The sequence below is a fragment of the Corvus hawaiiensis genome, chromosome 4, assembly GCF_020740725.1.
Source record: "Corvus hawaiiensis isolate bCorHaw1 chromosome 4, bCorHaw1.pri.cur, whole genome shotgun sequence".
Classification (NCBI taxonomy): domain Eukaryota; kingdom Metazoa; phylum Chordata; class Aves; order Passeriformes; family Corvidae; genus Corvus; species Corvus hawaiiensis.
Genome location: NC_063216.1, coordinates 65,266,892 through 65,280,413, shown reverse-complemented (window position 1 = coordinate 65,280,413; position 13,522 = coordinate 65,266,892). Strand labels below are relative to the sequence as shown.

Below are 13,522 nucleotides of genomic sequence, written 5' to 3'. Positions count from 1 at the left end.
CTTCGTCACACTGAGTGAACAGCTGGGCTTTAGAAACCACTGGTAACAGCTGAGCTTTCAGAAAATCATAGCTGTTATTCAAATAAATTATATCTCCTGTGAAGAAGATGAATATTGCACTAAAAAAAATTACTAGGGAGTTTGCTTTGACAATAAATGGAGGCAACCTAAAAAAGAATATCTGCTTATGTCAAGCCTTAGGAAGTGGGCAGTGAATTGGCTAAGTGATAGTTATACAGTTCAGAAATCTGGCTGTGCAAACCACTTCCCATGTATGCAATTTATACATATAAAAGACAATGCTATTTTCTTCCAAGTACAGAAAAGTCCACTGAAATTTCTGAGGTGCTATTTTTAAAAATAGCACAGCCATAAACCTCCAAACTATTGAGCAATATAGACCTTCTTTTAAAAATGGCTCTTCACTTAAAAAATAAAACCCAGCAGCAAACACAGCCACTAGTTTGATGATGAGAACAGAGACAAAGAATGGTGACAAGTCTCATCCAGGCTGGGTCACCCACACCTTCTACAAAACATAGAAAAACCCCTGACCTGGTGGGAATAAGGCCAGTGAATCTTTTAACATCAGACTCCAAGGGGAAAGTACAACATACTAACCTTATAAAGGCAAATCTCCTGCTCTGTTAAAGGAAGTCTCCAGCAAAGCTTTTGCCCAGGCCGAGTTTGTGAAGAAGAGGAACCCATGCAGCCAGCTGGCTAATGCCAGCACAGACAGACACACAGGCTTTTATATGTATATATATACACACACACATAGTTAAAATAGAGAGATATCTATCTAGAAGTGAAGGTGTACAGATCTATAAGTAGATGTTAGAAACAGTGAATCTCCCTGCCACCTTTACCAGGAACTTTTTACAAGGCAAGAATATAACCTAGAAACAATATTATCAGAAACTTTTATTTGTTGTGATTTGTAGCTCCATACAAATACTGAAATGAAGAAGAAAGTAATTCAGATTTTCAATTTACAGACAGAATACAGAAACACATGAAAGATTTGTTAGTATTAACAGCCAGAAAATGAATGAATGGATCTGCTGTGGAAGGAAAAGAGAGCATTTAAAAAAATTAATAAATTAGTTCTTTTTAAATTACCTTCCATTCTATGTGTGCAGATGTACATTTCCTGTTGCTTCCTATTTTTGTGTTTAGTATGAACACATGGCAAAGGCAAGTTTGTCTGTTAAAATGGGTAAGAATCAGACAATGGCTCTAAACTCAGAGCTACACTAAATATGTTTTGAAGTAGAACAACATCTTTCCACTATCTTAAAAGAAACATAGTCAATCAATTCCAAACTACAGATATATGGATATATGGATATATGGATATATGGATATATGGTGAGGAAGCCAATCTAATTCCTAATGTTTGTATTTACTAGGCTATTGTAAAATCCTTTGTTAACAGTTGGATATCTATGGAAACCCATACTTTGAGACAGCAGTAGGCAGACAGAAATCCATAGTTAAAGCAAACAAACAGTAAAAATATCTTCTGTCTAACCAGGCTAGAAAAGTCAAAATATGCCAACTGAATGGAACACACTGAGAACAGGACAAAACTTTTGTGTTCGTTATATGCCATTATAGTTGATCACTGTTTATCTCTCCCCTTCATTTTATCAATGTAGTTCAGCACCTCTAGAGTCCTCCTGCCAGCCAAACTCAGGTACTCGACCTCAGAAGAGAAGGCGTCTGTCCCGGCCGCGCTGCCGGTGCCCGCGGGCTGCGGCACCTCCTGCACTGGCCGTGCGTGCTCTCCTGCGGTGCCGGCGGTGCTGGGAGGAGGGACCCCGCCTGGGCTGCGGGCAGCGGGGAGGGACCCTCCGCAGGTGCATACCCTCAAGGTGCTGCACTGCGTGGCCACATCCACCTTCTCTACTTCTGTCACAGAGCGCTCGGTCTGCGACCAAACATCGCACCTGGTGCTGCGAGTGACATGCTCCCTCTTAAGGGCGCGGTGTAACGAGCCCTGAGACAGGGCTGTGTCGGTTTTATTTTCCTCCTCTGTGGCACAAAAATTAGAGTCTTTCTCCTGACGATTGTTTGCTTCTTCTCTAGCCAAAGTACTGCTGGGCTGCATAGCCGCAGTTTGGGTGTGAGAGCTCTTGGGGGCCTCTCTGCGTGCTGAGGCTGAGAATAGGTTGGCATCGTGTGTCTTCAAGGACTGCTCATTCAGATATTCCTTCTTTTTGGCTGTGTCTTCTTCTTCAGACTGTTTGAACAGAATTTTGCTATTGTAACTGTTCAAATAGTTCAATAACTAAGGACTAAAGTAATGACTTACTACTAACTAAGTTAGTGAAATAAACAGAAAGGCCAGAGCTGTCTGCTTTTGGTTGGATGTGGTTTTTTTTTCATTCCTTCTCCAAGGATGTACTTCTGGCTTTTGGTGAAGAGAAGGTGGCTGAGGCAGACTTGCATTCTCACAAGCAATTTATACTCTTCCACCATGGTATTTTTGTGTTCGACAACGACTGAAAACACAGTGTGTCAAACCATACTGCTCTACAGGCATGTAATGTAAGGCAGCTATACATACAGGAAGAGCACAGAAGTTTGTTTAGCATCTTCCCACAGTCATGCTCCTGTAATTCCACAAGGCCAGGATCAAGAGAACATGTCTATCAAACTACTTAGGAAAATTCACAGCTAATAATTTCTTGTCCTCATCACACATGAATTTACATCATACAAAACGAAACAAGATTCCAGCTACATCCACCCTTAGGTGCACTCAGGCTTAGAGATATGATTCAAATCGAGCCCTGCCAACCCACGAGGGTTTACTCACTGTGTCAGGACTAGAGCTCAAATAGCTCTCAGTCTGCCTTGGAGAGTGAGATTGGCTGCTGAGTGGTGACTCCACATCTTGAAAAGTTAGATGAAAAAGAAAGAAAGGTTACTCACCAAAAACTCCCCAGAGATCCAACTCTCAAGTACAGCACGTAGAATTAAACATTACTGTTTCTGATGCAGTTTTAAGATACTGTTTAAAGAACAAAATGTTAGCAAGGTCAATCTAGTTCTTAGCCAGTTCTTCTCTTCTCAGATCAACACATCTTAACAGAGGTTGTGAGATGGGTCCTCCAAAGCCTCAGCTGTGCTGTTAATCAGCAGCAGAACTGTGCTACCCAAAAGGAAGAGGGACTCTGCAGAGCGCAGGCTGTGCGAGAACACAGCAGACTCCATGTGCACATTGGCTGCCATACAAGTTACGTGTTTTTCTCTTGGAGGCTCCTGAGAGATCTTCTGCTCTGAAATGCAGCCAGCACAGTTGACTCTACAGCTACTGAGGGAGCAGGAAGGGACTGCCTAGCTTACTGCCCTCCCTCTGCCCACATCTGGAGTGACAACATATAGTCTAGTGGAAGAGAATATCTCTTCAAGGAAAAGCAAACACAGGTAATTCCTAGTTACCTGGTAATACTAGTTGTCTTTTTACAGTGCTGTGTGAATGAGAAATACAAGCCCTCATCAAAGGTAATATCCTAAAAAGATCATTTCCCTGGCTTTAAAAGTAAATGTTTCAGCTTCACATGTAGAGAAAAAAAATTTTAAGTGATAATGTATAAATTGTACTAACCCATCTCCATCTCATGAAGATATGAACTCACTCCAAACTTACACCCTTCCTCTTGTGCTGTTGTGAACTGTTAAAAATAATAAGATATTCATAGTGAGGGTTCAGCTAGATCAGCATCTCAGGTTAAGAGAGGAACACTCAGTTTCTGTGTTACATAAAGGAGTCACTGCACTGTACCACAAATTATTTTAAGAGGTATTTTTACACCTGAGCAGTACCATATGTGGCTTCTACAGGCAAGGCATCTGAAACACTTTTTATATGTATACTGGCTCCCTTTTATATGTATATGAAGCTCCCTTATAATACTGAAGCATCCTGCGTACAATGTCTAGGCATTGCCTGCAGAACCCGATCCTAAGTGTTGATGGGTAACTTACACAATGTCTTTCAGGCATCAGCTAAGGTGAATCAAACCATGTGAACTGTGGACCTAAAAGGGCTGTCTATCTGAACCACGTCACTACAAGCAGTTCTGTCTGAATTCCTTATATAAACCATGATGGGAAAGAATCTTCTGTGGTAGTGAATTCAGTGAAGATATATTCAGTTTCTAACTGTGGACAATCCTTCTCCACCTCAAATGAATTGTGCAGAGAGTGGGTTTGACAAAAAATACATATTTTTAAAAAGTTACCTCTTCAAATACAAAGAAATGGTTCTCACTCCAGGCTGTTTCTTTCACAGACTTGTCATCACTGAGGAATGCAAACACAAAATCCTATGGTAAGTGATTTTCCCCCTGTATTTTTATTTTCTTTCTGAGTTAAAATCCTTACTGGTGACTTTTCAATTTTTATTTTGTCTTCAGTAACCATTAAATGCTTTCTACTACTGAGATCCTTGGACTTATCTCTGAACCTGAGATTTAACACCAAGAATATGTTTTTCATAAACTTCATTGCAGTTGAAATGCAAAATGGAATTGAAACAATGACAGAAAATAGTGCTGTTTTGTAAAATGGAAGGTGCTATGTATCAGTCCTTGAAAAACAAGTCTTTAGTAAAACATTGGGCACTCACATAGCCCAGGGAAGACACTTACTTGCTCTGTAGCTAGTGGAATGAGACAAAGTCTTTTAGAGGACAAGCCAGATCAACACCTTAACTTCAGGAACACCAAACTGTCCCATGAAGCAGTATTTCAATATGTACTTATTATGGGCAGACACAGAGGCATAATGGGCTTACATGTGCATAAGGTTATTCACATTACACACTACTGTTTTCACTGAGAAAACTAGAGTCCTCAGTAATACTGTTTAGAATTTTGCCTTCCTGTCTTCTTAGCAGGATTTCTCCAATTCAGCAAGGTCTCTGCAGTTATCACTGGTTAAGAGATTGGTAATTTCCATGACACTCACCTTTTTTTTCTTGAATAATTCTGCACATTCTCCTTTAAGCTATTGTGCTGATCATGGTGATAAGCAAATGTCTCTAAAATAAAAAAAGTAAATGTTGACTTTAAAATGCAATAGAATAAATGCAATTTGAATAGAAAGGTTTCTGTCAAATTTTTAAAATAATTTAAATAATTGGATTTAAAATTAAGTGACTGCATTTTGAAAAGTCGTGATGTTTTCAGTTGGGGCAGATACATCTCTGGTTCTAAGAATGTATGTGTTTAAAAGGAGAATAAAACCTAGAATATATGTCCTTAAAATATTAACACGCACCAATTTTTTCAAGGTTTGCTTTTTTTCCTTTCTTTTCACGGGGTATGAAGTAGCGCTGTCCCTCATGACAGTTCTGCAGGTGGGTTTTAGGAAGTCCACTGGTTTCCTTGTAGCTTGCACTTGAGGCATTGTTGCTTTTAAGGAAAACCTGTTCTGGAGCTGTGAAAATGCCTTCAAGGTGTCTGTCTACAGACTTTTCTTTTGCATTGATTGCAGGATAAACCTTTCTAGTGTCATGAGAATAATTTCTGTTGGTCATTTGATTTCTAACATCAGGAACAGTGAAAAAAATGTCAGTATTGCTTTGGTTAGAAAAAGGATTAAAATGCTTTGCGGACGGATTATTATGGATTGGTTGACTCTCATCTTCAAATAGTGCCAGAAAGGAACAACCACTTCCATCTTGGGGATCTTTCAGTTCTGCAGTTTCTTTCACAACATCAAATACTGGTTCTTTTATTCCTTCACAGTTTTCTGATTCATTACTGGCCATTATCACTGGATTTTTCCTGGCAGAATTCATATGGTCTAGCCTGGGGGTTGGCAGTGAGGTGTAACAGGGGTAGAAAAGAAAAAAGCATTTTGCTTAGTACACAAATACTGACTGTTAACACAACATTTTATGATAACTTGATGATAAAAATCTCAAAAACTTCACTGCTCATTACACTTGATTTTGTCCTAAATGTACAGTATTTCAACTGAAAAAGTGTGTATTTTATTATGTTTTATATCTACTATATAGTAAGATTGATTTAAAAGGAGTTCTGTTTCTTAATGTCTCCAAATATACAAAGCCATGGAGCATATCCTCCTGGATAGGAAACCGTGATTTATAAAATCAGCCACAGTATGTCACTGCTGCTCCACCAACTGACCAAAGGCAGCCACTTCGGGGAGAAAAAGAAAAGGGGGGGAAATAAGTAAAGAGGAAGACAGTTTGTTCCATTCATAAAAGTAGTTTGTTCAAGACTATATTTCTTTTCCATACTGAAAGCCCATAAAAAGTGACTTTCATTTGTACTCGAAATCAGTAACCCTGATTCAGCACAGAATTTTTCTGTTCCAGTGTCAGGAGGCCAGTCAGATATTTCATTATGCCCCTACTTCCCCACTTCTGAGAGTAGTAGGTTTGAAGATTTTATTGTCTGAGCATCATGGGTATGAAAGCTATCATGCTTTCACTTATTTGGCTCCTAATCTAACATTCTCACTGTTTTTTTTCTGGGCTAGATCTGCTGACTGACCTTTCAGAAACTGAGCAAAAAGTTGAGATTCTTCTGAAGAACAGAGATCGGGCAAAGAAGGCCATTCAAAAAAAGCCCTTTCTTTAAAACGCTCTGAGTAAGGCTATCAATAGAACTTGAAAACTGAAATGTAGTACAGAAAACTCTTACTGGAGAAAACATCTGTGGTGTTGTGATCAGGAAATACTTGGAACTGGATAAAGGTTCTATGGAACTTAAATGAGAAACTTGTTTTCTCTGCTTACAGAAACCTCTCCAGAACAGTTTTAGAAGGCTAAAAACACTAGAGTATGTTCCTAAAGATACTTGGATAGATCTACATGAGGAAGGTAAAACCATTTTGTGAAGCAATTCAGTCTCTCTCTCAACTCCAGCTGAATATTTTGTCATGAAAAGTAAAAGTTAAGAATAGATGAGGGAGAAATGAAAGGAGAGATGTAGGTGAGATAAGATTATGTAGGGCTTCAATGTAAAGATATTAATTGGGAATTCACACAGATATACAGCAAGGTGAATGCTATGCTTATTTTAGGTTTTGCTGGAGAAAGCCAGGAAAAGCTACAAGAAGAGTGGAAGTTAAGGTGGCTGATGTGTTTCAGTATTTGGTCAGTGAGTTTATCGGTCACTTGACTCCCCAAGTGAACAGGCTGTAGGCACTTCAGAAACAGCTAAATACTATGTGGCCTTTTTATATCTCTATCCAGCCTAAGCTAGAGATGGACAGGAACTTTAAACCAGATGGCAGGCTTATGGAATAGAAGGAGTAAAGTAAGATTAGCTATGAAAGACCTCTAGATTCAAGGGACACCCTTTGGAAAGAAAATGAAAATGTTTAGTACAGATGAGTCTGGCCCTAAACCATCTGTGATTTGAAATATTTTTAATCAGCACATACAAAAAGAAATGTATTCTTGATTTCTATCCATTCTTTTAAAAACGAAGTGTATATTCTCATAGATGTATTACTGAATCATTTATGGGGAATAAAGAAAGCTATAGTAGGATCACATATGAAAGAGAAGGAAAGAAAATGCTTTTTTCATGGAATCCCAAGTATAAATAATGTAGGTGCAGATTTGCTACTGCATCAAGATCATCAGAAAAGCACCTGCAACAGTGCCCAGAACTAATAACACCTGGGGCAGTTTCCCCTCCTCATAGCCTCTTAGTAAATCTGTGCTATCATTCAAGGTGAATTCAGAAACACTGTCATGTTTGTGACATTGCAAAAAATAGATCATTTTTCCAAGTGCCTACCCAAAATTCAGATTTTGCTGCCTTTCGGCAAATTTAAATAGCTTTGTATGTTTAGTATTTCCATTTGATTCCAATTTCTATTTGAAAAACACCAAAAGTCAGTGAAAAAAACAGTAGCAATAAGCTTTGGCTTATTTTAGTATTTTTCTTTATTAAACTTGACTGCTATTTCCCTCATTAATGTAAAATCAGTGCCTACCTATGAAATGGCTCAAACAGTTCCTGAGGCACTGTATCAGACTTCCTGTAAATACACTGGCTTGGAGGTTTTGTATTCCAAGGGTCTTGATCAAAGCTGTTTCCTGGCTGAGAAAACAGTAGAAGCTGTCAAACTGTGAATATACATAATTGTTATAGTCTTTAAAACTTTCAAGTTGGGCTTGCAAACAATATACATATTTTCCCACTATTTTTATTTCTCTTTATCTTTACAGTAGAAGACCAAACCTCCTTAAAGCCCAACTGTTGCCAAGTAAACTTTAGCCAACAGACAACTACTCTGAGCATGACAGTAACAGACACTTTTTTCTCATCCTATTGTCCATTCATCTGGATCACAGCTGCCCATTTTGGCTTCTAGGATCCCATGGGAAACCTTGTCAAAAGCCTTCCTAAAGTCAGGGTAAATAATGCCTGATCTTCTCTCTAATTCCCAGAGCTACTAATTTCATCACAGAAAGCAATTGGGTCCGCCAGGCAGAGTATGACACTGGAAAATCTGATGGCTGTTTGCAGACACCTTCTTATTCCTCCTGTACCTTGGAATTGCCTCTGGGAGCTTAGCTCCTTAATCCTTCCAGGGACAGAGGTAAGATGATGCTTCCCCAGATCATGCTCAAATTTTTGCAGATGGACATAACGTTTGCATATTTCTTCTCGCTGGGAAGCTTTTCTGATCACCACAGCCTTACAAAGATGATAAATATCTGCCTTGCAGTGACATCATCCAACAACCTGAATATACCTGGATGGACTCTGTCCAGTCTCATATATTTCTGTATGTCCAGGTTACAGTGGATTTTCTACCTTGTTCCTTCCCTACTGTTTTGTACAACTCTCCCCCAGCTCCTGACTGCATTTTAAGATGAGCCAGAGAGCAGAACTTGTCTGAAAAACTTGAAGAAAAGTAGTTTTTGAGTACCTTGGGCTTTTCCACGCCCTTTGTCACTAGGTCTCAACTCTTTTTAGTAGTGGACAGCATTTTCCTTGGTTTCCTTTCCTTGATGATGCACCTTTGATGACAAGAAGTCCTCCTTGCTGTTCTTCTCACCCATTGTGATTTTCAGCTCTGACCACCCAAATACCAGCCCTCCAAGCTAGGGGGATGCTCTGATCTTCTTCCTGGTTTGCCCATCCGTCCTTACACACTTCCTCTTTGCATTTGAAGTCAGTCAGGAGTTCCCTGATTCAGCCAAACTGGTCTCCAGAATCTAATAATTCTCTTGCACATAGAGGTGGACTGTCCTTGTGTTTAGAAAACATCATTCTTGGACTTCTTTGTTCTTCAGGTCAGCTTTCTGTGGGGTTCTGGCCTACTCATTCCCTGAACAACCCATCATCTCCCCTTCTGAAACTCCTGGAGCATTTATTGCTCACTTACCTCAAGTGAAACACATAGAATTTGTTTTATTACTTCCAATGAATAATATATTTGCTTAAAATGAAGCATATTATATTTGCTATCACTTTTCTAAGGATGGTTCTTTTAAGAGTCACAAAGTCAACAAAAAGAAAAAATAGTAACATGCATCAGAACAAATCACTTTCAGTTGTTTCTTAAATGTAAAGAGTTAAACAGAAGAGCGCTGAGAACACTGTAAGAACTGTGTTACTCACTGAGACATTAAAAGATAAAAAATTAGGTCATGGAATCACCTGGGATCATATAACACCCAGTTATTCTAACTGTGTGTTTAAGAAAGCTGTATTTATAACTAATATATTTCAGCTTTCTTTAACCAACTTTACAAGCCAGAAACAAAAGAAAGCCAGCAGTGTATGACTAATTCTCTTTCTGCAGATATCAGCAATACTGAGAGCTCAGTGAACAAACACTCAAGCTGAGCTTATTTCAGAACAATAAAAGAAATATATTTGTATATACAGAATATTCATTGCCAGCAGCCTACAAGAAATGTTGATCATTCATAATTGTCTTCACCATTACACTAATTTTACACACCAAATAAATGCAAGTTAGTTTAAAATAATTCTGTGGAAGTAAAATATTAACCAAACCTGGTTTTGCAGCTTCTTTTCATTGGTCTGTTCCCAAATGTTGCCCATTAGTTTTGTGTTGAAATTTTCTTCTGAAAGCTGTGTATGGTTAGAGAACTGAAAACCAGAGGACAACGGACAAGCACTAAAAACTCTTGCCATGTTGTCTTCATTTCCCATACTAGAATCAACATAGCCTAGTTCTGTTACTTGTGACAGCTAGACAAAACATAACAAAGAGACATTTTATTTATCTAAAACTGTTTTGGTTTAAGCATAAAGTTCAAAGTAATCAAGCCTTTCTATATCTTTTACATCTCTGCACATAAAACACAAAGAAGAGAAAATTTTCATATATTCTGATGTGACTTTTTCATGAAAAACTTAAGGCAATAAGGAAAATAATGTATTGATACAGTCTTAAAGAAGAAGACTTTATGTGTTTCAGTATCCATGAAATTTGGTCACTCTTCAAAAAATCACTTAAAAATACAGTAGTTACTGCACATTTTTAGTCTTATATCGTAAGAACAATAAACTTACATTATGCTGATATTTTACTTTTTCTGAGAGATGCTGTCTTCTGCTGGCCAATACTTGCTTTTGTAACCTTGTAAATGAATAAAATGAATTTTAAAAGCCTAAGAAATACAAGATACAAGATCCAAAAGATTAAAGTATTCTGAGTATTAATTTCAAAATAATTTAGGAATATTTTTCCACACATCTTAAAGCAGCCTGATTCTTAAGCAGTTTTGAGCAGCCTGTCTGTGAGCTGGTCACTTTAGGGTGTCTGAAGCTGAATGGAAAAACAGTATAACTGGGTAATGCTGTTTGAATAACTTGCTCCTTGAGATAAACTTAGTGCACGTACCTGACATGAGAACAGACACATTACCTTTAAAAATCTCTCAGCTTCATGTGCAGTTTTGTATTCAGAATTTATTAAGTACTCTCTCACAATAAAAGTATCACTGGAAGGATAGGAGTGGTTGTGAAACTTCCCTGTTTACACAATGTGTTTAAACAATGGTATGTTTAAGTTTTCTTAATACCCCAAACGTTATGACTATCGTGAAATGCCTCTTCCAGAACCTCACCATTGTGTAACTATTGCCTATTTTATACAAGTACCTGCTCTGGAGATCATCTAAGTTTGATTTATGTTGTGTACGTTGGGGTGACATGGGAAGCTCTAAGTTATGTCTCCTAATAGGTTTTTTTTCATCTTCAGTGATATCGATGTGGACTGGCTTCCTCATGTTCTCTGCAAAGAAAGTATTTGGTATGTCAGTGCTGGGCTTAGAGAAAGTTTTGAGGTTCCTGAACTTTCATTAGAGTACAAAAGCTGTTGTTCTAGATTTCTTAATCCATTTAAAGCTGTATTTATTGCTTTCTTTGCTACTAACAATACAAAAACTCTATTCTAAATGGCATGATAGTATAAAATTATTTAGTCAGCCACTGTGTGTGTACAGGCTCTGTTACGTTCCTCAGTCACCTTCTACTCTTCTGAGCATAGGACAAAAAATTTTCCATAATCTGGTTTATTAATACGTCACAGATGATAACAGTCATAGAATCATAGAATCATTTAGGTTGAAGAAGACTGTTTAGATCATTGAATCCAACCATTAACCCAGCACTGCCAAGTCTACCACTAAACCATATCCCTAAGCACCACATCTACATTTAAAGAGCTAGGACTCGAGTTTTAGTGATGTTTCTCAAGAAGTTTAATAATAGATTTTAAGAGAGATAATGAGTAGAACTGACAAGACTATTCCAAAAGCCCCCAAAGTTCTGAAAAAGTTAGTGGATGAGAAATAGACCGATTCTACAGCAAAGAGAAAAAGAAATGGATATAGGGTTAAAATAATGAATAGAATGAGGAAGGTAGTAAGTGTGTGTAGTGGTTTAGAAATGGTATTCTCCAGTTTAGTGTTCCCACTGAAACACTCCAAACCATGTCCCACTCACTCCCTCTCCCTCTTTTCCATCTCCCTCTCCCTCTTTTCCATCTCCCTCTCCCTCTTTTCCGTCTCCCTCTCCCTTTCCTTCTCTCTCTCCCCCTAACTCTGCAGCAGGATGGAGAGGAGAATTAGAGGCAAAAAAGGTAAAGATCGTGGGTCGAGATAAGCACAATTGACTGGAAACAGCAATGAAATAAGAAACGACATTAATAACAGAGTGATGATTCACAGGCAGGTGCTCACCACAGGGAGCACAGCCTTCCCCAGGCACCCTCTTCCCGCTACCCCACCGGATGGGACTCCTTCCCCTGTGCATGATGTGAGGAGGTGCAGAACAACCTCAGGGTCCTGGCCATGCCTCTCCTGGCTACTGCACACATTAATGTGGCCTGGCACCAGGACACTGCACAAGGCTTTAAAGGTGAAGTAGGCAGGAGCCAAGGTTATTTGATTCCTCTTACACCCTGACTTTTTATTCAGTCATAATTCTTGTATTTATGTACAATTTTTTTTATTTTAAAATAAAACAACACTTACTTGAGGGTTAAGTTGTAAATGGAAGAAAAAGAACTAAAATAACAGCAATAATAGTTAAGAATAACTAATTATGAGAAGTCAGAATACCCAAAACTCACCAGTGTTGTCTTTTTTGGTTGATATCTGATTAACCACATAAAGATTAAGAAGATCCAAACTGACTGCTGAACTTTTAGGAGATGATACTTCCAGAAGCTTCATCTTTGACTTAAGTTTCTTTCTTTCAAAGTATTCCTTAATTTTTTTAAAGGAGAGAATAAATTTTTGACAGAAGCTTCAACAACACATTACCAGTATAGCTAATCCTTTTGAAACTAGCAAGCAAGACTTAGTGAACTATTCCTAATAAAAGCACATGGTTAAGCATCTCTGAATTCTCACACCCTGTTTGCTGTTAATTTATTTTTATTACCTTGAAGAAGAAAGCAAGTATAATTTGGTCATATTCAAAATAAATCATTGTTATCTTGATGCCAAATATTTAGTCCTTAAATGCTAATTTCTCAAATTTTGTTTACAATCACTAAAAATGTTTCTTTAAAATAAAAGATACCAAATGTGGCAAGGATAAAGTCTTAAAAAAATTTAAACTTGGGCTTTTTATGGGGCATATAAAATAAGCAAATAAATCAGCAAGATTACATACACCAGATGTGTCATCTGTAATGACACCAAGGGTTTATTGTTCTCCAAATTTGTCTTTCTGGACAAAGAAAATAGTCTTCTGACCAAAAAAAAAAAAAAAAAAAAAGAGAGAAAAAAGTAAAAAAGAAAAGTCTCTAAGATTGGGAATTCAGAAAGAATTTTTGTTACAAGGAATAGAAAGACATATGACTGAAAGTTTGAATATATCAGGACAATATTATAGGAAACAAACTCCTCCATTTTGCAGACTATTAACAACCTAAAATCATCAACATTATCAATCATGAATCAATAAACCCATTAAGATTTATTTTTTTCTAACCAAAAGAAGGATATTGAAAACTAAAGGCTATG

At 37.8% G+C, this 13,522-nt stretch overlaps 1 protein-coding gene across 1 annotated transcript; it reads right to left on the bottom strand.

Annotated features, from left to right (window-relative positions):
- Positions 1-939: 939 nt before the first annotated feature.
- On the bottom strand, positions 940-12,786 carry C4H12orf40 (chromosome 4 C12orf40 homolog). Its single transcript, XM_048301797.1, has 11 exons — positions 12,622-12,786; positions 11,148-11,280; positions 10,557-10,623; positions 10,035-10,232; positions 7,996-8,102; positions 5,293-5,825; positions 4,981-5,053; positions 4,254-4,314; positions 3,617-3,683; positions 2,825-2,901; positions 940-2,245 (listed from the first exon to the last, which is right to left on the bottom strand). The coding sequence occupies exons 1-11, from the start codon at positions 12,722-12,724 to the stop codon at positions 1,625-1,627; spliced, it is 2,040 nt and encodes a 679-aa protein (XP_048157754.1). The 5' UTR covers positions 12,725-12,786; the 3' UTR covers positions 940-1,624.
- Positions 12,787-13,522: the final 736 nt, after the last annotated feature.

What these genes read in the sequence shown, in the direction of transcription:
- C4H12orf40 (XM_048301797.1), bottom strand. Translation starts at nt 12,724, where the DNA reads ATGAAGCTTCTGGAAGTATCATCTCCTAAAAGTTCAGCAGTCAGTTTG. An exon ending in CTGTTTGAGCCATTTCATAG is followed by an intron (nt 5,826 to 7,995) that starts GTAGGCACTGAT and finishes GCCAACCCCCAG; the next exon opens with GCTAGACCATATGAATTCTG. An exon ending in AGCAAACCTTGAAAAAATTG is followed by an intron (nt 5,054 to 5,292) that starts GTGCGTGTTAAT and finishes TTTTTATTTTAG; the next exon opens with AGACATTTGCTTATCACCAT.